This window comes from Emydura macquarii, unplaced genomic scaffold, assembly GCF_026122565.2.
Source record: "Emydura macquarii macquarii isolate MOO-44397 ecotype Brisbane River unplaced genomic scaffold, CSIRO-AGI_Emac_v2 contig_2676, whole genome shotgun sequence".
NCBI lineage: Eukaryota > Metazoa > Chordata > Testudines > Chelidae > Emydura > Emydura macquarii.
Window position 1 is genome coordinate 7,600,466 of NW_027132813.1, and position 24,347 is coordinate 7,624,812.

The following is a 24,347-nucleotide window of genomic DNA, read 5'->3' on the forward strand; positions in this document are numbered from 1 at the left end:
CGGGGATTTGTTTCCTTTAACATGTTCAGCCACTTCAGGGAAGCGTGGTCAGTCACAAACGTGAAGGGGTTTCCCAGGAGGTAGTAGCTCAAGGCGTCAATGGCGCATATTACTGCTAAAGCTTCTTTCTCAATAATGGAGAAGTTCTCCCAGAGGATCAACTTATGGCTGATGTACAATATGGGGTACTTCTCCTCTTCAACCTTCTGGGAGAGAACAGCTCCCAGCCCCACCTCTGCGATATCAGTTTGCAACAGAAACTCCCGTTCACAGTCAGGGATGAACAGCACCGGCTCTCAACACTGGTGGTCCTTGAGGGTCTGGAAGGCCTGCCCGCACTCATCTGTCCAACACATGCTTCGGGGCTGTCCTGTTAGGAGTGTTGGAGACCCAGTACAATTTGAGCTGCTTGACTACTGTCCTACAGGCCTAGCATAGCTTCAGTTGCTTGCTTGGCTATTCTGACCCCTGTAGCATGACATCTACCAGTTGGCAGAGATGAATAAGACTATTGAGTAACCTTCCAGATGTCTCAGTTTCTGCACACCATGGCACATAACAAGAAAAAATTCACAACATGTGTGCTTGCAGCTGCACGTAGATAATGGTGATGTTAACAAGAAGTTATCCTTGAACGTCTGGGGGTACACTTTTTCATTGCCAAAGGACATATTTTTACACCGCCCCTCCTGTCACCAGATGTTGTTTTGACGACCCCAATTATCATGGTGAAAATGGAATGCAGTTAAGGGTGAAAACCCAATGTAGGTAATTAGCATATATGATAATGAATAGAGAGATAATTAGGTAAAAGTGGGTTATGGAAGGGTATAAGAAGGGTATAAGAAGTCATTTGGCAGATTAAAAGCTCGCTGGAAATGCCTTTATGAAAGATTAGACCTAAGTGAGGAAAATATTCCCATGGTTATAGTTGCCTGCTGTGTGCTCCATAATGTTTGTGAAGCTAAGGATGAAATTTCCCTCTGGGTGGAGTGCAGAAGCGGATCGCCTTGCAGCTCACTATGAACAACCAGATGTCAGGGCTATTAGAGGGACACAACAAGGGGGCCATTTGAATCAGGGAGGCCGTGAAGAGCCATTTTAAGAATGACCAACAATAAGTTGTCTTTGAAAACAGCACTGTGCCATGCTATGACTGCTATCCAGCTTGCACTGTGTATCAATGTGAGGTGCCATCACCGTTTGCAAGGGACAAATAACGTTGTTTATTCTGCACAGAGTATATCTTTATTAAATAACAATTATTCACCACACACACAAAAAGCAGGGCTGGAGGGGAGAAAGCAGTGAGGGGCAGTGTGAGCTACGACAGTAAGTCCAGCTATTGTTCTGGAAGCTGCCTGAAGGGATGGAGAGATGGGCTACCAAGATGGGCCAGGCATTTGGTATGAATGTTATGTGTGGAGTTTGGGGAGGGCATGGAAAGCAGTTCTGTATTGGCTCCAAGAGGAGGGGAGCATGCATGAATTCAGTCTGCAGCATTATGAGTGACTTTAGCAGCTCCGTTTGCTTCTCCATGGCTTTTATCATGCGCTTGTGACCTGTTATCACTGACTCCTGGTTTTCCCTCCTCTCCTGCCTATCAATTTTCTGATTTTCAGACACAGTGTGTCTCCATGCCCTTTTTTCTTTTTTCTCTTTTCTCCACCTCAGGACTGCAGGAGTTCCTGGAACATCTCCTCTTTCATTCTCTGTGGTCATTTTCTTATTAGGCACAGGCACTCGGCAGGTGTGGAGGGGTTTCCACCAGGAGCACATCTGAAGAAGCATAATAAACAATTAATAGGAGCATTATTGTGAGTGCAATAACAGCATTGATGCATTACTGTAAAATACACCTCTTTCTCACTGTCCTATGGCAAGTGTACAGAACTAAGATTGCCCAGGGCATGGTGAGTTGTGCCCAGGGAATGGGGGCACTCAAGCTGTGGAAAAGGTTCTGAGTGGTTATTTGGGGTATTGATGCAGGTAGATAGGGAAAAAAATTCATATTGTGCCACCATTTTCCACAGGCAGGGGCCATAGAAGCCGATATCTCACTCCTGAGAGTAAGAAGGGATCATAGAATCATAGAAAATTAGGGTTGGAAGGGACCTCAGGAGGTCATCTAGTCCAACCCCACCTGCTCAAAGCAGGACCAACCCCAATTAAATCATCCCAGCCAGGGCTTTGTCAAGTCTCACCTTAAAACCCTTTAAGGATGGAGATGCCATCACCTCTCTAGGTAACCCATTCCAGTCATTCATCATCCACCTAGTGAACAAGTTTTTCCTAATATCCAACCTAGACCTCCCCCACTGCAACTTGAAACCATTCTTCCTAGTTTTGTCATCTAATACCACTAAGAACACCTAGCTCCAGCCTCCCTGGAGCCCCCTTTCAGGTACTTAAAGGCTGCTATCAAATCCCCCCTCATTCTTCTCTTCTGCAGACTAAACAAGCCTAGTCTCTCCTCATAAGTCATGTGCTCCAGTCCCCTAATGATTTTTGTTGCCCTACGCTGGACTCTCTCCAATTTATCCACATCCTTTCTGTAATGGGGGACCCAAAACTGGACACAAGACTACAAATGTGAATAGAGGGGAATAATCACTTCCCTGAATCTGCTAGAAATGCTCCTACTAATGCAGCCCAATATGCCATTAGCCTTCTTGGCAATAAGGGCACACTGCTGACTCATATCCAGCTTCTTGTCCACTGTAACCACCAGGTCATTTTCTGCAGCACTGCTGCCTAGCCAGTCAGTTCCCAGTCTGTAGCAGTGCTTACTTACTTACTTTCTAAATAGTCCCAAACCCGTTCTTTCAGCACTGAGGGCTGCTCACCTCCTCCCCATTCTGTGCTGGCCAGTGCGGTAGTCTGGGAGCTGACCTTCTTTGTGAAGAGAGAGGTAAAAAAAGCATTGAGTACTTCAGTTTTTTCCACATCATCTCTAACTAGGTTGCCTTCCCCATTCTGTAAGGGGCCCACGCTTTTCCTGACCTCCTTCTTCTTGCTAACATACCTGTAGAAACCCTTCTTGTTACCCTTTACGTCCCTTGCTAGCTGCAACTCCAGTTGTGCTTTGGCCTTCCTTTTCCCCTCATATTAGGCTCCCAGGGGATCCCTCCCATCAGCTCCCTGAGGGAGGCAAAGTCTGCTTTTCTGAAGTCCCGGGTCCATATCCTGCTGTTTTCCTTTCTTCCTTTTGTCAGGATCCTGAACTCTATCATCTCATGATCACTGCTACCCAGGTTACCAACCACTTCTACTTCCCCCACTAATTCTTCCCTGTTGTGAGGAGCAGGTCAAGAGGAACACAGCCCCTAATTGGTTCCTCCAGCACTTGCACCAGGAATATATCCAGGAACATTTCCTAGAGATCTTTCTGTTGGATTCTTATGAAATCTCGGTGTGTATTAACACATAATGAGGTAATGTTCACTGACTCGGGACATGGATGAAACCATACAAAGACATTGTTTGTCACCTGACCCTGAAATGGGGGGGGCAAGGCTCAAGTGGGGAGAAGTAACATTTTTAAAAGGGAAGACATTTGTCGTGCTCTCTCTCTTCCTCCTCCATCTACAAACACCACTAAGGAACTGAAGTGTTGACCAAACGAGGAAAGCCTTGCTGAAGGGAAACCAGCCATCCTGTGGTGAGAATCACCTAAGTTTGTAAGGTTGCTGAAAGTGTTAAGCTTAGTTTAGAATGTGTTCTGCTTTTGTTTTCTCTTGACCAAATTACTTACTATCCTTTGATTTATAATCACTTAAAGTCCTTCTAAAGTTAATAAATTTATTTGTTTGATTTATCTAAAGCAGTGCATTTGGTTTGAAGTGTGTAGGAGACTTCACTGGGAATAACAAGGGTGGTGCGTATCAATTTCTTTGTTAAATTGATGAACTTATATGAGCTTTCATTGTTCAGTGGGTAGCACTGGACATTTTAAGATGGAAGTTCCTAGGCATGCATCTGGAACTGGGGGGCAGTGCCTGGGGTCATTCTGTTGTATAATCCAAAGAGTGGGCAGTCAGAAGCATTCACTCACTTAGTTAGGATCAACTTGCTTGCTGGAGGCTGTGCGTGAACAGCCCAGGAGTGCGGTTTCTCACAGCAGAGCAGGGTAAGGCAGACTCCAGGAGTGAGGATTTGGGGTAACTCAGCCATTCACCAGCCCAGGTTGCACTAGGGGAATATCACAGGATGGGCATCGTGGGACACTTCCTGGAGGCCATTTACCATGACAGAACCAAGTGTGGTGTCTACACTGATGCTTTGTGGCTAAAAGTTTGGCACTAAAAAGCTCCACACCTCTCATTGAGGTAGTTTTATTTTGTCACAAAATTAGGGGAATTGGTTCATTGGGGGGGAGGGGGGATTACAGTGTGTACATCAAAACTGTTTTGATGCAAAAAAACTGACTTTGGTTGACAAAAGTCTGTAGTGTAGACCAGGCCTAAGAGTGTTGGGAGTGAGAGGGCAATGGGTAACAGGGAGGGGTTCAGGTGGTGATAGAGGGTTGGGTTGGGAGGGTAGTAGGTGACAGGAAGGAGCTGAGGCAGTGCTGGTGGTAAGAGGGGTGTGGATGACAGGGAGGGATTGAGGCAGTGTTGGTCTTGAAAGGGGTATAGGGGAGGGGTTGAGGCGGTGTTGTGCGTTAAAGGTGTCTGGGTGATGGGGAAAGGTTCAGATGGTGACGGAGGATTGGGGGTGGGAGGGTAGTAGGTCATGGGAGGGGTGAGAGGGGTGTGGGTGATGGGGTTGAGGCATTGTTGGGGATGAAAGGGGTGTGGGTGAGGGGGAGAGATTGAGGCGGTGTTGGACAGGGAGGGGTTGCGGAGGTGTGGGTGACGGGGAAAGGTTGATAAGCTGTTGGGGATGAGAGGGTGTGGGTTATGGGGAGAGGCTGAGGCAGTGTTGGGGTGAGAGTTGTATGTGACAACATGGGTGATGCTCCTGTGACTTGCATCGCAGTTTTTCTAGTGGATTTTTAGGCGGAGTGAAACTCCCGTGCTGGCCCCCGTGACCCCACCGGGCTGGGCTGGGCTCGGGCTCGGCCTCGGCTTTATCCCAAACCAGCCACAGGCTGGCACCATTCCTGGACGCTCCTATTCCATGCCCCTGCTCCCGCAATCCCTCCCGCACACAGCGCCCCGCTCTCCGCGGCTACGCTGACCAGAGCCCATTCCACACTCACGGCGCGCGCGCGCGGCAGAGGCGCCTTCTCCCCCCGCCCCGCCCTCGCCCCGCACTTTGCCTCGCTCTGGCTCCGCGCTGGGATTGTGAGCGGCGCGCGGGCCGGGAGGAGGCGTGACCCGGGGCTCGGCCATCGCGGCGGTGGGCGTGTCTCTGGCGCTGACTGACAGGGCAGGGGCCGGGCCTCTGGGAGGCGGAGCCAGACGGACCGAGCCCGAGCCGCCCGTGGCACAGCTGAGGGGAGACTCCGGCCACCGACCCGCTCCGGCCGCTGCTTGCCAGGTAACGGCACCGCGGGAGGGGGACCTGCCTGGGCTCCCGCCGGAGCCTCGAGAGCGCCCTGGAGTGAGGCGGGCCCGGGCCCCGACTCCTTCGGGCCCGGCGGCGGCGGGGGGGCTCCGCTTTCCTCCCCGCCACGGCTTCCCTCCCCCGGTACCGCCGCCTGGCACCACAACAACCCCCCCCCCCCCCGCCCGCCCTTCCGTGCCACCCCGCGCCCCGCCGCAGTCCCCGCATCCACGGCGGCACCGTCACAACAGCCCCTCCCCCCATCTCCGCCCGAGCACCCCCGCACCCCGCCCAACAACGACCCCGCACCCCCGCACATCCCTCCGAGCCCAACCCCCCCCCCCCGGACCCCCGAAGCGCCACACCACTTCCTCCCCCGGCGCCCCAGCGACCCTCCTCCTCCGCCATCCAGAATACCAAAACAATAATCCTCCTGCCTCCCACCCGGCCGAGGCGTCTGGTGTTCGCCAGCGCAGTGATGCACCCGCCCCGCGTACACACAAGTTGGCTGTGGCTATTAGGGGAAGCAGGCTTGCGCCGCGGCGATCGTTTCATTTCCTGGTGTGAATGTGATTTCCCTTTATAACTATTCTCCCCACACACAGGGGCACGAATAGACAAGCTACCCGCTCCCACTGTGCAAGATAAATAGTGCCTGGGAATCATTCCTTGGCTTTATCATTCCCTGCTCACAGATTTAAGAGGTACAGAGAGAACTCCCTTGGACCAGCTATCCTTTTGTTCCTCTAGCTCGGCGATAACACACTTCTTCCTCCAGCAAAACTCTCTAATACAACTTTCAATTTAAGAAAGAAAAAAAAAGTGGCACAGAGTGAACTCTGTTTGGATCAACACATCCTCCCCAGTGTAAATAGTTTCAGCTACACAATCTCTTGGGTTAATAATCTCCTTTCCATCCAGCATTGATTGCCTCTGTTCTTGATCAGTCCTCCTTGAAGGTAAATACAGGGAGCACCAGACCTGGGATCAGTAATCTACAAACACAGTAATGCTGCTGAACGTCTAAATGGTGGGTTGGGAGAAGCAGGTCTGTATGTGGGGTTGCTACTGAGGTGGTGGTTCTTGGGGCCTGCCCCTTGGTAGTGTGGTACCTGTGATTCAGGCCCACAGGGTTTTTGTGTTTCATGTCAGCTGTTTCCTCTTATTTGTTGTCAGATTGCCTGTGCTTCTGGTAGAGCCTCATTCTCAAACCAGACATAGGCTGAGCCTTTACTGATTGGCTCCCAGCAGCCCACCTGACCAGTATCAGCTGTTGGTTTGCTCTCTCCGCCCCCCTCCCTCTTCAGTGTTCTTTGTGTACAATTTAGGTTTAGAGTCAGACAATAAAGGCTGCACTGTATGTTCTAAGTCTTGTGGCTATGAGCGAAGGCAGTAGCGCATACTCTTGCAGTCATCTGCAGTGGCTGCTCGGTGAGGAGGATTCTAGTGCTGCAGTAGTGATGCTGTTGCTCTAGCCTGAGCCCAGCTCACTACCAAATATAGCAGCAGCCTAAGTGACTAAAAACAGTTATCAGAGGAGAGTAGGCTCTTTTTTTTTTTTTTTTTTTTTGGTCTCCTAGGGTTTCGTTCTGTAATAGACTTTACTTGGGCACTTCACATTCAGCAAACTGTATATGAAACAGGAAGAACTGAAACAGAATCATCTTAACTTGCTTTTGAAAATTATTGTGGCAACTGCAGACCTTGTCTATATAACATGCCTTGCTATTTCAAAGCTCCCTTCCAAGTATATATTTTTTATCATTAGGGAAAAATTCTGAGGTAGTTTACATCCACAGTTTAGGTTTCCTTTTTTAAAAGAATGTTAATGCAAATAATGTTATGGCTTAAGAAATTGTGAAAGTATTGTGGCTCTGTGTGCAAATACAGTTTTAAGAAGCAAAGTGACAGTTTAAATTCTTTTAAAAAATACTTTGCGGGGGGGGCTTAAACAATACCTACAGTGTCTGCAAGCCAGGGTGGGACCCTGAAAATTAGGTTGACTAGAAACAATACTGAAATTGTTCTGTTTTTCACTGTCCAAATTGAGTGAAGTCAAAATACTAAGAGGCAAAAAAGTTGAAGTTGAAATTAAGTCTAACATTCTTTGATCTTTGAGTTATATATTAATACCACAATTAAGGAAACTTAGTTAAGAAGGATTGTCAAACAATAATCCCTTTTATGCAGATACTAGAAATGGCAACCAGAAAAAAAAAATTTTCAGCATCCAGGGGGGGCTTATGACGTTATCACATCTGTAGCTTCAGATGATACTCCCAACTATTTAATCATTGACATGGTTGCTTTCTTTGGTTACAGTGACCCTATGTATTGTCTAATGTGGATATAAACTTGCTTATTTCCTTTCTCCTCGTCTCCCCACCCATGTCTCTTGCCCTCCTACCATGTGACCCTGTGTAGTCTGCTTATGATATGGCAGTTAGTATGCAGAAGGTAGTAGAAAGTTGTTGCGAACAACAACCATGTTGAAATAACTGCTGTCTTGCAAACAAACCTGTTTCCTGACCTTTCAAACTTAGCGTATGTCTATGCTGATGGCGGCAAAGTCGCTGCCATCAGATCGACCTATCTGGATCGATTGAGCAGTCAGTGAAGACCCGTTCAATCAATCCAGAAGTTGCCAGAAATCAGCGCAGTAAAATCACCTCCTCATGTGGAGTAGCGCTACGTTGATGGGACCGCGGTTCCCGTTGGTGCAGTGCAGTGAAGACGCCACGCAAAAGGGAAGCTCAGCAGTCGACAGGAGTTAGGCAAGCTACTCTGTGTAGCTTGTGTAACTCCCATCGACTGCCGCCGAATCATCAGGTAAGTGTAGACCAGGGCGTAGATAGAATGCCCTGTGACTATGTCAGGCCTCTTACAATCCAAAAGAGACCCCACTGCTACAAATGGTTTACCATGTGTCTGCACAGAGCCCTGTTGAAGACAGTTACCCACACAGAGCCATTTTCAGGATTAGGGCCTTAATGATATGTGGCTTTTTGTTTCTGCTTCTCCTGCTCCCCCACTTTATAAAAACTGTTATTTAGTTGAAAAGCATATTTTCTGTTTATGCCTTTTTGCAGCCTCATTCCATCTGTCATGAGTGATGTGTTGAATCAGTCTTAAATAAACCCTGTGTCCTTATTTGACAGCTGACTTTCATATGAAGCATTTGATTTCTTCAGTGCTAGAATGATCTTGGTCATCTGATTATTAAGAATCTCACTGCAATCATATTAAAAAACAGCTTTGTCTAACAGCTTTTAGATTTGGATCTCTTTCTTCTGACCTGTGTTCTCAGGAAACTAAAATATTTATTCCAAATGTTTTCATTCTGGAAGAGATTTTGATTGAGGCAAAGAGGGAATCCAAAGTAATGTCAGTACGTAAACAAAAAATGTATAATGCCTAAATTATTATGAGGAAACCGATATAGTTTTGAGTACTATATGGCATGCTTTGTTTTGGGGGTTTTTTTTTTGTTTGTTTGTTTTTAAATGGGATCTATTTTAAAATAGTATAGTGCTCGACTTTGGAAAAAATGCTTTTGTTGCATCTTCCATACACAGAGTAAAATGCAATATCAAAATTAGATTAAGGAAACAACAAAGGAAATAAAAACATTCAAAGTGTGCATGACATAAACATGTACAAGATATTGCCCTGTAGTTTGTCTTCTGGTGATGATGACTAATGCTTAAAAGTGACATTTTAATTTCTAGTAATTTTTTTAATGTTGTGTCTCCAGAAATAGCCTTTGTAAAACTGTCACCCGTTACTTTCCCTTTTTTTAGTTTTCAAAGTATTTAAATTTATTATAGACTACAAATATTTAATTCCCCATAGATTGACTTTTTCAAAAGTGCGTTTCACATATTGCTTCTCGGTGTGGGGTGAGAGAAATGGGGGGTGCCCTAAAACTCTGTCAAGCAGGTAGGATAGCAAGACCAGAAATGTTAGGAGTAGCTTCTGACAAACTTGCCAAATATCGCACTTCCCTTTTTACTCTTTTTTTGGGAGCAACCACAATTTTACAGCAACATTTTTAAAGTTAGACAAGTTTCCCCTCTAAAATAATCAATTTGAGATTTTTTTTTGCATTGGGGACCTAGTTAGCATGGTATGATATAAGAATGACTTATTAGGTGTATAGATGAAATATTATACTATAAAGTTTTGACAACGAGAGTCCTGTAGCACTTTAAAGACTAACAAATTTAATTTCTGCAGGCATAAGCTTTCATGGGCTGTATCTGATGAAGTGAGTTACAGCTCACGAAAGCTTATGCCTGCAGAAATTAATTTTGTTAGTCTTTAAAGTGCTACAGGACTCTCGTTGTTTTTGCTGTATACAGACTAACACGGCTACCCTTCTGGAACTTATAATGTTTTGGTGACATGATTCCCTTGAATTTTAGGGCTTTTATCTACCCTAGAAATCTTCCAGTGTATTAATTACCGAATTTCTAGTGGAGATATACTCTAGAAATATCTAAGTCTCCTTCCTGCCAGTGGACTTCATTTCTGCATGTTTATATGTGAATATAGTTGTTGGTCATCCTTTTACCATTTAACTGAAGGCTTATTTTAAAACATGTCTAATAAAATATTGGTGTTTTCAGAGTGATGATTAGTAGTATTTGGACACTGAAGTTGATGAAATATCATTCAGATTTCTGTTTTTATTTAAAATGTGTAATACTTTGTGAAAGTTGCTGAAAGGATGATTCTGGAAACTAAAGTCCACTATTCTTTTTCCTTAAATTATTTTCACACTAAATACAAAATAATGAGGTATGAACACTTAATTTTTGCTCATTAAAGGCACTTGAAAAATCAGGGAGGAAATGTGGTTCAGTGGATTGGGACTTGGGTAACTTCTGGCTATGGACTTCCTATATGGCATTGGGAAAGTCACTTAACCTCTGTGTTTCTGTTACCCATGTGTAAAATGGAAGATATCTCTCTACCTTGTCAGGATATTGTGAGGACACACATGTTAATGTTTGTGAGGCACTCAGATGCTGTGGTAGTGCAGGGGGGCGATAGAGAATATGGTAATAAAAATAATATGTCAGCTGAACTATCTTTCAAGCTCTTTGATACAGGCTGTCTTGTTTGTGCAACATCAAACACCATATTGGTGCACTCCAGTAAAAATGCAAGAGTGCCCATGCTACCCTGTCAATGTAACCTGGAGAAATCACCTCTTAGGCCTGTCTGCAGTAGAGAATTGTACTATTGAAATTTGCAGTTGAATGAGTGCAAGCTGCAATAGTGCAGAGCATCCCCATTCGCTATCCTGATCCAGGAGGCTATAGTGCAGTGCATCTGGTCACAGCACTCCCTGCAGACATTGCAGGGCCTTTGGATCATGAGCTCTACCTTAAAATTCCTGGCACAGCTTTCTAAAGCATATGCATAATGTCTAATAAATGTGCTATAATGTATTATACCTGTTCACTTTTTTATTTCATGGCCTGCTTCAGTTTGTTTTGACCTGCATAAGGTTTATATCTTGCTAGCATGTTCACACTTAGATGTCATGGTGGAGGATTATCAGCTCCCACTGTACTTGCTGGTGGCCTGGAGTGTATTTTGATGAGCATAGGCACCGTTAAGTGGCAGTGCTTAACAGGGTAAGGCATTGACTTTATTTCCTTTCATTTATCCAATAATTCTTGTTTGTCTCTCTGTACTCTTTGTTTTGTTTTGTAGTTTAACTACCAGTTTCCTTCTCCCTTATATTTCTCTCTAGGATACAGAGGTGCAGTGGTCTGGGCTTGGTTCCAGAGTGAGTAGATCTTTTGAGCCTTTCCATGTGGTTCAGTGAGTTTCTCCCCCAGCTAAGAGAATATGTCTCCTGTGGTATGCACCACTTCTCAAGGGAATGACAGTGAGTGCTGGAGGACCATGGGAAGGTAAATGAATTTACTCGGGAATATGAAGACATTCTTTCTTAGATTTCAGAAGTGTGTGAGATGGTGAGGAGACGACATCCAGACTGCTGGGACAATCCCCTGTAAAGTGAGTTTGTACAGATGTCTATTGTCCAATTGTTGTTTGTTTTGTGTATTTTAAGGTGATTCCTTGTGGGACCAAAAATTTCCCAATTGTTAATGTGCTTTTTAAAAGTTAATAAAGTTTTATTTTGAATTATCTTTCTGTCTGTGTTGCTTGTGTGGGTGAACATTGGTGGATGGAATGAGTAGAGCAAACATCAATGAAATACTCCCCATAGGTACTCTCGAGTCGGTATGGGTCCAGTAGAGGAATAGCTTGATGAGTGACAGCCATTTGCTCTGAGCTGATACCTGCAATTCACTTAATAAAAGGCACAGTCACTATCAATTTGTGTGACTTTGACCAAGAGATTACAAGTTTTATATCCTATTACTGATTCTGAATCAGTCCTCTCACTTGAATATTGGCCAACTAGTTTAATGTTTGTTCTGTTAAAATCTGTGAACTTTTGCATAAGGACATTGTATATCTTGCACACATTTATTAGAGGACAAGGAACAACTGGAGGCTGCATAGCTGCTTGAGGAAGGGCTGGCGGACAAGAAATCTCTACCCATTCCTCAGCCTCTGTATTTTGGGTCCTTCCTTGTAAATGTCTCAGATACCTGCCTCTGGTGCTATTTATAGCTTCTTCAAGAGCAGCATGAAACTGGCATGATTCTTGACCGCTCTGCTGCTGCCCCCAAGATTATGGATATCAGTAGAAACCTTGAACAGCTATGAGAAATCTATTGTAGCTATTTATTTGTAGGTAGATGCCTGGAAACAGCACTGGATTGGTTTACACTCCTTCTTTCATTGGAATCTGGTCTTCTGAAACTGGAGGTCTAAACTTTTTTCAGTGAAGGCATTGATTTCTGCAGAATTAAAGCCTTAGGCCTTGTCTACACCTAAAAATAAGTCTACCTAATATAGGTCGACTTCCAGTCACCATTGTAATTACATCGGTGGCTGATGTCCACACTGCCCTCCTTGGGTCAGTGGAGTGCATCCTCACCAGGAGCACTTCTACTGACCTATGGGGCAGTGTGGGGAGCTCAGAGCCCCGTCTCTCAGCTCCCTGCTGGGTGCTCATAGGCTCCCTATGTTTCTCCCCCTCCCTACCCTTCTCTTCGCCCTCCTCACTCCCTGGTCCCTGCTAGCAGCCAGGGGAAGCTGTGCAGGGACTTCTCCCTTCTGCTTTTCCTGCGGGGAGCCCCAGGAAGTATGCGGGGCTTCTCTGTTCCTCTCTCAGCCATGGCGGTGGGGGGGGCAGCCATGTAAATTTCATGGCTCAGCTGTGTAACTGACAAGGCTGCCCCAGCAGGGAGCTGGTGGAGAAGCTTCTGGAGTTGTGGTCCCGGCTTCCAGCTGAGCATACTTAATAGCTAATTTTCAGTATCTTGGCAACTTCAACACAACTAACTTACTTTAGCTCCTTTTTACAGGTTTGGAGAATTGCTCAGCTGCTTCAGTGATGGTGCCCTAGAAATATCCAGAGTAGATATATAAACATTTTAAGCTATTCAGTTTTTAAAATGGAAAATGTTATATACAAGCTATCTGCTTGTAAAGCCTCGGAAAGCTGGGTTGTTATGTGAAATAGCATCTGAACCTTAACTACACTATTTTTGCCAAATTCTGCAACAGGTAGCTAAGTATTGCAACCCAATCTGCTTTACTTGAGGAAGTAAAGCATCCTGGATGGTATCTTAGGCACTGTTTATAATAGTGAAGCATTACTATGTGGTTGTATGTGACAAATTGGCACAAGCTTGGGATATGACAAAATAAGTATTAAAAAGGTGACTCAAGAAAAATTAATCTGTAACCATCCTGCTGATTCACTGTATTACCTCTGTGATAATACTAAAATGGGTGAGTTTACTGAAGCCCTGACATGCCATTCCAATTAAAGAAGAATAAATTCTTAGATGGGGAAGGAGCAGAGGGTTTGAATACAAGAGCCAGAGTCATTACAGCCTGAGCTGTGGTTCACAGATGTGAGTTACTGCTCTTTCAGGAGCACATTGCCTGCTCACTTACTTCATACATCTCATTGTACTTCTCATCCCATATTCCCCCTGCTTCAAAGCACTCCAATATGTCGTGCTGTGCTCATCTCCTGCTCTTGTCCTACTAACCTATGGCAACAAAAGGAGGAAATGACCACAGACAATTTTGTGTAGAGGGGCTATACTGCAAAATACAGTCTTCTGCAAAACAGCTAACTGTAGAAATGTCCATTACAATACTGAGTACTATTCCAGGACTATACAACAAGTGCTGGAGGGCCACTTCATGACAACTCTTATTTGCATTACCAGTAGGTCCCAAAGCTACTAATAAGATAGGGGCTTCATTTTATAAAGTGCTGTATAAACACCCAGTAAAAGGACAGTCCCTACCCTGAAGTAGTTTCTCTTCTGTCTTGCACTGTCTGAATGGCACTTGAACACCTTGTTTGACTTTTTGGAGACTGCCGAAGGCCCTGATCCTGCAAACACTTATGCATGTGGCTAACTTTACAACTATAATAGTACTGTTGAAATGAATAGAGACACTAATCCACTGGTTAGGGCACTAGCCTAGGACATGAGAGACTAGGTTCAAGTCCTTGCACTGCAACAGACTTCCTGTGTGACCTTGGGCAAGTGGCACATATGTCTACACAGCAGTAAAACACCTACAGCTGGCCTGGGTCAGCTGGCTCAGGCTGTGGAGCTATACTATTGCAATGTAGATGTTTGGACTTGGGTAATCCCTCTAAGTAAAGTTTATTCAAGTTGTAAGGAAGGTGACATTGAGTCTGTTGAGGAAGGAAGCTATATGCTGTTTCTTCTCCCGCTTGGTAGGTTAATAGCTTTGTTTACATAATACAGTAGAATCTCAAAGATATGAACACCTCAGGAATGGAGGTTGTTCATAACTCTGAACAAAATATTATGGCACAGTACCCTGCAGTCAATGCCTTCCAGCTGAGGTTGGGAGAGATCTCTGCAAAAGTGGCACCTGGCAGCACTGCCTGGTTTTCAAGCAGCTCCCTGCCCTATTCCTGTTTCTTGCCTTTGGCCTGAACTGGGGGAGCTTGCCCCGCACCCGACCCCTCAGCCACCTCTCCCCAGGGCTCGCTCTGCTCTGTGCACTGCTCGCCCAGCTCCAGAGGCGGCACATGGCAGGGAACTGATGCGAGCCCACTGCCAGCGCCCCTCCCTCCCCTGCCTCTTGCACTCCCAGAGGTGCTGGCAGAATCCAGGAGTGCAGCCACCGGCAAAACTTGGGCCGCATCAGTGCACGAGCTGTGGCCCTTTAAAACTTCTCCAGGGTGCAGCTCCTCCACTCCAGCTCCAGGCCAGATTTTAGCAGCAATAGCAGCAGTTCAGTAGTTCCCTGTGGCAGCTTCCTTCTTGGCTGGAACTGACCCTCCTGAAACAAGGGTGGTGGTGAAAACAGCTTCCCCCTCCTGGTGGGGCGGCAGGGGGGTGGTGAAACAGCACCCTTGGCTTACAGGAATCAGCGCAGACCCAAGGCTGCTTCTGTTCCACATACCAACTTTTAAGATGCAATACAGGCACAGTAAAGTACAGGTATTAGCGCCCCCCCGCCCCCCCCCTGCTGCTGCTTGATTGCTTGCTTCTGGTTTCGCATGGTGTTTAGTTGACCAGTCAGTTTGTAACTCTGGTGTTTGTATCTTTGAGGTTCTACTGTAAGTAAAAATGGACCTTTGTTGTCTTTGCCTGAAGAGAATTGTAGCCGGGAGGCGTGGCCTCCCTCTGAGATTGACACAGAGGGAGAGCCAAACCCCTGGACACCACCAGACTGGAAGCAGGAGGGCGGGGCTAGGCCTTTAAAACTCAGGCCTGCTAGCTCAGTCAAGCCCCAGCGGCCGAGGGAGAAGGCCACCTCTCCCTGGGGGCTCAAGCCTAAGGCCGTGCCAGACGCCCACTTGGAAGAGAAGCTGCTGGATCTACCCATGGCGTGGGGCCCTGCAAATCCGGAGGGGCTGCTGGCTGCCTGGGACCCGGAGGAAGGCCTGCCCGAGCTGCCTGCGGCCAGGGACCCTGAGAACCTGCCAGCGTTGCCCACTGCCTGGGGCCCTGAGGACTTGGAGGAACTGCCCTCCACAGAGGACCCCGTGCAGTTTCTGGACCTGCTGCCGATTGATGGAGAGGGACTCGCGAGACTCCCGCACACCTTCTACCCCAGCAACCCAGAGGGGGATGACGGACCCCAGGTATTCTGGGGGAAGGCAGGAGGAAGAAGCCGAGGGAGGCCAACTGTGGTGCAGCTGAGCTGACGTGATGAGTCGGCGTGTTTCGGCCGGAGCCCCGCTGACCCAGTGATGGGGCATCCTGTCACTGAGAGGGCCCTGGGCTGGGATGCAGTGGAGACGGGTGGGCCTGCGTCCCCCTCCCCCTTCCTTCACCCTGACCTGGGGTGGATGGCGGCTGAGCGCCAGAACCTGTCTCTTACTGCCTGCCCTGCCCTGCCTAAGGGCCGGGCTATAGACTGCTGCTCACCCTGATAAGGGCCCGAGCGTGTGTGTGTTCATCTGCCTACCCTACCAGACAGGCCAGGCCATAGACTACTTACTCAGCCTGCGAAGGACAAGAAACTGCTGATCCTCTGCCCTGCCCTGCTGATGGGCCAGGCCAAAGACTGCTGCTAGCCCTACCAAGGGCTCGAGCCTGCGTGCGTTTGCTTATCTGTCCTCCCGAGGGATAGACAATGGACTGCTTTCTCGTCCGGTTTGAGGGCTCAAGACTGTTTGCTGGCCTGCCCTCCAAGGGGGGGGCTAGGCTATAGACCACCTCCATGCCCTGCTGAGGGTTGTTTCCTGCTGCTGGCCTGTCCCTGACGGAGGGTCGGACCATAGACTGGTAGCACGCCCCGTGGGGGCGAGAGACTATTCCCCAAAAGGGGCGGCCTGAACCCAGGCTCACTCTACTGAGGGCCGGAGGCGGCCCCTTAATTCAGACTCCCCAAGCCGTAGGTGCTGGGAGGTGTGGCCTCCCTCTGAGATTGACTCGGAGGGAGAGTCCCCAGCACTGCCCCCTTTAGGGGGCCCTCTACAAGAATCAAATACACATTCCTTTGTCTAAGGCAGACTCCAAAAAGCCTGGTTTAAACACACTTTAGTCATATCATAATCCTAGCATATATCCATAGCTCTTAATACACACTATACATGCATCACCCAAGAATATTAATGATCAATGAGTTATTTGCTTTCAAATGATACCTCACTAAGCATATTTTTGTGCGAAGATTATTACAATAGTATGTAGGGTGTGAATGGATGCTTAGGGTCATAATAAAACCTTCAGTGGTTTGGTATAGAGCATACTCCCATGTTTGATCCGACTTGACTAGTGACTATTCAAGTTCAAAAGACAACAGTTGCAGCAGTATTGGATATAAGGTTTCAAAAAGCAAAACATTATTAACTTTAGAGCTCCCTCCAGCTCATATTGAAGACAGTGGAAATGTTGGTAGTGACTCTAGTGAAAATTGGAATACTTTACCATCTTACAAATGCAATACTGGTTGATCTGGATTTCAAGTCTGGAAACTAAGTTAAAAATCTATGTAAATGCATAGATCCCATTTTCAAAAGCAGCTGCTTGACTTGAATGCAACAGACTTAGACAGTCATTTAAACAAACAGGGCGCACATGCTTTGCAGTACAAGTGCATTTAGAAAAGAGATTCTCAAACAGTGGTGTTGGAAACATTGGTGGGCTGTGCAGTGCTGTCTTACATAGTGCTAGTTCTTTATTTCTGCTGCTAAACTGCATTAAAGTACAGCTAAAAATGTGTTGCTTTCCTAATATTACTGTTCTGTATAAATTGCTGTAGATGATCATATGATATATCCATGGACTGACCACTTCCCATATTAATGCCAATTACGTACTGAATGGGAGGTGAGGGACTTTGTTTTGTTAGTTAACCACACATATTATTTTCTTATTTTTAATATAGTAAACGTTTATGGTTTGATAGCCATAGAAATTTTCTATTTAATGCTATGTTTTCCTGTCGGTTGCTTATTTTTAAGGAAGAAAGCATATTTGCTTTAAAAACATAATTGTATCATTGATCAAAATTCAACAAAACAATGCCAGCAGTTGTATAATAAAGTTGCATAATAACCAATCAGTATACATGTTCAGTGAGGGGCATTTTTTTTCTTTCAATAAACAGATTTGTTGCAAGCTTCCATGGAGGTTTATAAATGCCAATGAGAAAATAACTTCAGTATTAAGACAAATATCTTGACTTATTATTAATTTGTTACCATAGTAATGGACCAGAACCCCGTTGTACTAGATACTGAACAAACATAGAACAAAAAGACAGTCCCTGCTTCAAATGTGAGACAAAAGACAACAGATGGATACATACAGACCTATAGGGCCGTACAGAGAAACAATGAGAGGTCAGAAACAATATAGGTCAGCATAATAGGCAACAGTCTAGATAAGAGGTCAATACCCTTTGATATGCTATTTATATTAAGATATCACACATTTATACAGTGAATTTACATATACAAGAAGAGAACCTTAAAATCAAATACATGTTTTTTCTAGGGTTGAAGTACTGATAATTTTTCTTCTAGCTTAAAACAAACACATCCTTGTGACTTTCTAAGGTTCAGGAAAACAACTTTATTTTTGATAGGTCATGGTACCTCTAAATGAATAGAATGGAAATCTCTACTTTAAGTTCATACATCATATTGTTGGAGTGCCTTACAAGTTTAAATATTTTCCCAATTATCTTGGGTTTCTGAAGTTGCTCCGCTATGTAGCATTTCCATACTGAATGAATAAAATAAATAGACTCTAAGTTAAATGAAGTTTGCATGTTATTTTGAAGCTAGTGAGATTTTGTGGTACTTCTGATGTGTTCCAAGGGAGAGTTCCACTCTTGTTGACTGGCTGCTGAGAAAAATCTGTCCTCCCATGCTCCAGAATCCCACACTTGTCTGATATTTCCTGAGTATGAAATCATGTTTGCATAGAGGGAAAGCAGTTCTTCAGGAAATTTGGACCAGTCTGTGGAGGACTTGGAATATTAGGATCAAGCCCTTGAATTTGATTGGTTTTTTTTCCCATGGGTAGCTTTCTACATTTGCTGAGTACAGAGTGTGATATGCAGTAAGTACTCTATGTTGCTGAGTAGCTGCTATGTTCTCACCTGACTGATGCTGTTGACCCTGATAAAGCTCCATTCATAGGTATGATAAATTGCCATAATTAAGAGTTAACAAATGCATGTATCACTGTGGCCAGATCAGTCTGATAGATGAGGATGCAGTCTTCAGGCTCTTCATAGATGGAAGAGGGCACTTTTAGCATTTGGTTATTTGAAGTATCAAGGAGTCCAAAAGGACCCCAAGACTGAAGACTGTCTTAATGGTTGGAGGGCTGATTCCTTTGCTGAAGGAGGATGGTATGGATGTGGAAATCCTTTCAGCCATCAAACTCTCCCCGCCAGCTTAACCTCACTCTTGCCTGAATTCAGTGTCGTCTACTATATTTCACCCAGGTGCCAATGTTATGCACACATTCTTGCATTGGCACCACCTTGTACCTCGTTGAAGTTTCTCAGACAACTGAGTCAGATTTTCATACCAACAATTCAGTGATTGTATCAGTTGACTTGGCCATGTATCAAGTCTGATCAAAGTCAGATAAATGCTTTTTTTTATAATGAAAGTATCAAATGCCTGTACTGACATGATGGCATAGCTATGATAACAAGTGTCACTGTACTGACAGTGATGGTCCCCTTTTTAAAAACAAACTTGTATTTGTGTTCTACTAAAAATGTGAAGGAAATGAGAATTAAAAAGTCTTGTTTAAAATTAAGGGTTCAGCTTGAGCACATACAAGCAAGGAAATTAAGAGCTGAGGTCGCTCTGGCTTGCTGTGCCCCCTTCCTTCCCTGCCCCACCTTCAAACATTGCGTGGGGGTATAAGCTGCATCATGTTGATTTAAGTCAATGGGAGAGATTTAGTTAAAAGCTGCCCACCACTTGGCAAATTTACAGAGTTTTGATCTGCCAGCTGTATATTTACTGAATTCTTCATAACGCATTCCTGAAAATTATAACATTCTGATGGGATAAAAGAAAATTTAGGAGGTACCCTCCTGATTTTCGTTAGGTTCTTGGTCTCTCTCTTTATTTCCATCAGGATTAAGGAATAAAGGATGAACACAAACTGTAAATTCAATATTTTATAGTTCATAAAGAGTTTGTATATTAATCAACTGCAATATGTTCTGGCCATGTGTCAGAGGAAATCTTATGTGAATTTGCTGTGTCGATGTAATATCTCTATTTGTTTGCTTTCAGGTCTTGAGTCTAAATTTAATAATTTATTAAAATGGGCAGAATTTTCCTGGACCATATTGGTGGCACTCGCCTGTTCTCCTGCGCAAACTGTGACACAATCCTGACTAATCGCTCTGAGCTCATATCAACTCGCTTTACAGGAGCCACAGGAAGAGCTTTCCTTTTTAATAAGGTTGGTAAGAAGTCAGATGCCGAGAGTTAGAGATCTCCTTGCTTTTGAAAATCAAGTTTGAAGGGAGGGCTAGGGCTTGGCGAATTTGATACTTTGCACTTGTGCTTTTTGTGGCAGGATCTTACTGTGCTTGTCAAACATTAATATAGATTCAGAACACCCTTGTGAGGTAAATCTTCAAAAGCTCTGCCCACATAGGTAGCAAGACTTTGGTAGTTGGACCCTGTTATGTTTCAGCTCCCAGTATGCACAGTGTCACAGGATCTTCACTTAGACATTTTGTACTTTGACAGAAGTGCCTTGGATTTCCTAGTAATTGGAAAATGGCTTCCTCTCTTGCCTTCAATGGACTAAACCCTTATTCTCATCCCCTTTATATTTCTCAGGTGGTAAATCTGCAATATAGTGAAGTTCAGGATCGGGTCATGCTCACTGGTCGCCACATGGTTCGAGATGTGAGCTGCAAGAACTGCAACAGCAAACTGGGTTGGATCTATGAATTTGCCACTGAAGACAGCCAGCGCTACAAGGAAGGCCGTGTTATCCTGGAAAGAGCTTTGGTCCGAGAGAGTGAGGGATTTGAGGAGCATGTTCCATCTGATAATTCCTGAAGAGACTTCAGCCTCTTCCCTGGTTTTCTTCACTGAAACTGAAAATAAATAAATAAATAAAATCAACAAAAAAATTCTACTTATATACACTGTCACCTTAGCATCAGAGTTGGATTCCTGAACTATGGACTGGGAAAGATTGTGAGAGATTTCAGATGGAAACTTCCTTTCTTTATTCCTTTTATTTTTACTTTCCTCCTCACAGCTGTTTTGTAGAGAATGTTACAGATGCTGTAATTTTTTCTTCTTTGCATTTACATCTCTTAGATCTAAGATTGTATCGCAACTAACTATGGGCTGAAAGGAAAATAATCGGGTTATATCTTTTGTTAGAGAGAAATTAGTGGTTTTTAGTTTGTATAAACTCTAATACATCAACAGAAAATTATTTTAAATCTAAAGATGTTTTTTAATTTACTTTCCAATTTTGGGCCTAAGTTTTTAACCTTTTTTACCCAGTCCTTTCACCAGATATGCTAGTTTAAGAAAAGAATTTGTGATGAGTGCTAAAGGTTCAGTGTTGGTACGGCTTGTGCTGGCCATTGTACCATATTCTTGTTGAGGTTGATCGGTAGCACAGAGCCCATTCTTTCTTGTCATTCTTGACTCAAAGATGTCATCAGTCCTCATTTATTTAAATCCCTTTCACCATATAACTGTTGATTAGAAGCTATTTTTGAAACAGGGAAAAACTGCTTGGCTTTTTTTTTTAACTGATGTAACTTATAAGCATAGTAATAATATAAAATAATTGTCTTTTTAGTCTTGTGTTGCATTAAAAATCAGAAGCTGTGTTTGTAATGATGGGAATCTGAGTAACTACTGGTGCAGTAGTGAATGTGTTTTCCCTTTTCATCTCTTTACTAACCTCCATTAAGTAGACAAAGCTATTGCAACTCTTAATTCTTGTTCAGATGGCTTTCTTTTTTAATCGAAGACTTTGTATTTGAAACACAGCTGCTGGGGAGGAGGAGAATGCTAGCATGTGCATACAATCTGCAACTTTTAAACAGCTTGTTTTCAAATGCTTCTGGTATTGAAACTCTTACCTATCTGTCTTTTGTTGCATCTTTCTATTGTGATGTTACATCTTTTGTCTTTCTGACCAGCAGAACAGGCTTGCCTGGTTATAATTACTAACTTGATTCCTGCTTCCTTCCTGTAGAAGTCAACTGTTTTAAGCTACTGAAATTTTATTTACCTCCTGGCAAAAATGTTCTCTATTAAACTATCATAAGGATGCTCTGGAGGGCCACACTGATAACTTGCTAAGAGCCCAATGGCTGCACCTAATTTGAATGTTACAGTTATGTACTGTTCTTTATCAGAAGTAAATATGCATAGATATGGTTCTGCCTGAACTTAAATTTTTGTTAACCAGCAACTGAGATTTAACTCCACTAACAAGCAATGTAAACAAGACAGGGCATCCACAGGCCATATCTCTGTATCTGAAACAGCAGACAGGAGGGTAGGGGATAATATCCATAGGTTTCCTTTGGCCATTGGGCTGTGTTTTGGATACCCTATGGCCTAAATATGTCATCTCTTAACTTAAAAGTAGCTTTACTATAGAACTATGTCACTTAGAAGGAACACAATGTAGATTCACATACCAGAGCTATTTTGAATCAAGGTACATAAAAAATAGAGTAACTTGTACCTCAAGTGAGTCAGCTCTTACATTAAGTACAATAGGTATCCTTTATCTTGTACTTCAGTCTTTCATGAACCTGAAAATCACCATTGGTGTGATTCTCTGCAGTACTCTTAATGTCCTTTTGGTGTTACAGTAAAATAAAGTTTTTGTCCTGAATTGTCTCCTATTAGTCTGTATTTTTTTTACCTTTGATTCTGTGCAAGATTTATTGCTTCATAGAGTCAGTGAGTTGAGCTCAGTTGACTGAGTTGTCACAAAATAAGATGACAGGAAAAAGTTCAACATCTCATGTTGTCTGAGCAGGTGGCAATAAGAGCAGATCCTAGGACTACTCATGGTTTAGAAGGTAAAGAGCATGGCTTCATAAATAACAGGCTCAAGTCCACTTTTAGACTTAGTGTTCAAAGGTGAATATTTTTATTTAAAATTTTTTTTAAAAAAAGCATATTACTGATTCATTTTAGCTGCTGAAGAACACGCAGTGGGGTGGGAGAAAGGAATTAGGTCATTGTTAATATTGTACCCAATTATTCTATTTACAATAACACCCATTAACATTGGCAGAGAATCAGGCCATGAGACTCTTAAAGTGCATTTCTTTGGGTGCTATGATGTGAAAGCACCCTATTAGGTGAACTCATTTAAAAACTCACTAGTCTCAAGCAAGATTTATAGTTTTAGACTAAAATTCAATTCCATGCATTTTGGTTCACTCTTTCCCCCTCAGTATAATCTCTGGTTGAGTAAGGTGGGCTTGGCCCTTTCACATTTTGGTTTCTCATCTTCTTGGTGATGGTGACACTTGTAAGTGCATGTCCATGGCTAACCTAACTTCTTGTTGGGGACAATATATGGTTAGTGTTTTGTCCCTATGTCCCTAGATTCAGTGGACAATCTCTCACTTCTACAACTCCTAGGCGATTAAAAAGACAAGAATATGCCACTGGATTTTAAAAGTTAGTGTCCAACAAAATATTTTGCATTAATCTTTGAATCCCAAGCTAAAGTTTATGTATCTTAATTAGAATTGCTAAAATTCTTCTTTGGAGAGACAAGATGGGTGAGGGTAATATCTTTTATTGGACCAACTTCTGTTGGGACTATAATAACAACTAAGCTTCATCTTTGTCAAAACATGGCCATCTTGTGTGGGAGGGTTAGAAACCAGCATGCTATAGAAATATGGATTGAAAATCATGGCATTTTAATTCAATAAAGCTTTCATTAGGTGTTCAAGAAAGGTAATTAAGAAATTTACAGTTCACCAAGAATTACTTACAATCCAGTAGTATTTGTTCCTGTATCTAAGCATTGAAAATTAACACTGGAGACCAAAAGGAAAGAGCTTCACATACATTGGACTCCTTTTAAGGGCAAGAATTGGAGCAGGTGCTTTAGACAGTATCCATAATCCCACGTAACAGCCTTTCTGTCCTCAGAATTCTTACCCGAATCCCAGTAACTTTAAGCTAACTACCTGCAAATCTGGAACTGGAAGAGTAAATCAAACTACTGTATGCCTTTAAATAAAACTGAGCATGTGCTGGGAATAGTTTCTCTCTTTGAATAGCAGGAGAAAAAAATTGAATTTTAGCGGTTTAAATTTACTGGTTTAAAGGAAGCTATGAAGATTAAATTGGCCTGAATGACATGGAAACAGGATTGGGCAGAGGAATAGTGACTGTTAGTTCAGCAATCTTTTGCGTAGTATACATCAGCCTTCACTTTATGGAGCGTAAAAATGAGTATGCTCACTTTTTTCATTTAATTTATACTCAAAAACTGATAAAGTTCCCTTAAATGGCTAAATTACAGTTCAAACTGGTTGACTCCTAACTTTCTGGACCAGTGGAGTTTGGAATGTGTTTTAGAGAAAGTGGACACACATTTGTTACCTCCAGGCATAGATGATTGCAATATTCTATACAGTAGGTAGGGTTGACACCAAAGAGGCACAGGAGCCTGATGGTTCCTATACTGTACTGACTCCCAGTGTAGCCTGATTTTCAGTGTATTAGTTATTTAATAGGGTTATAG

At 43.8% G+C, this 24,347-nt stretch overlaps 1 protein-coding gene across 2 annotated transcripts; it reads left to right on the forward strand.

Annotated features, from left to right (window-relative positions):
* The first annotated feature begins 5,325 nt into the window (after nucleotides 1-5,325).
* On the forward strand, nucleotides 5,326-22,471 carry YPEL5 (yippee like 5). Of its 2 annotated transcripts, none has more exons than XM_067564811.1 (3): nucleotides 5,326-5,484; nucleotides 19,868-20,039; nucleotides 20,426-22,471. In XM_067564811.1, exons 2-3 carry the CDS (start codon nucleotides 19,899-19,901, stop codon nucleotides 20,648-20,650), a joined length of 366 nt encoding a protein of 121 aa, XP_067420912.1. In that variant the 5' UTR covers nucleotides 5,326-5,484; nucleotides 19,868-19,898; the 3' UTR covers nucleotides 20,651-22,471. The 2 variants fall into 2 exon arrangements, with proteins under 2 accessions (XP_067420912.1, XP_067420913.1); XM_067564812.1 differs by lacking the exon at nucleotides 5,326-5,484 and adding an exon at nucleotides 5,934-6,449.
* Nucleotides 22,472-24,347: the final 1,876 nt, after the last annotated feature.

Bases quoted from the DNA above. Each gene is read 5' to 3' on its own strand.
- YPEL5 (XM_067564811.1), top strand. From the start codon at position 19,899: ATGGGCAGAATTTTCCTGGACCATATTGGTGGCACTCGCCTGTTCTCC. The intron at 20,040-20,425 runs GTTGGTAAGAAG...TATATTTCTCAG, and splicing joins GAGCTTTCCTTTTTAATAAG to GTGGTAAATCTGCAATATAG.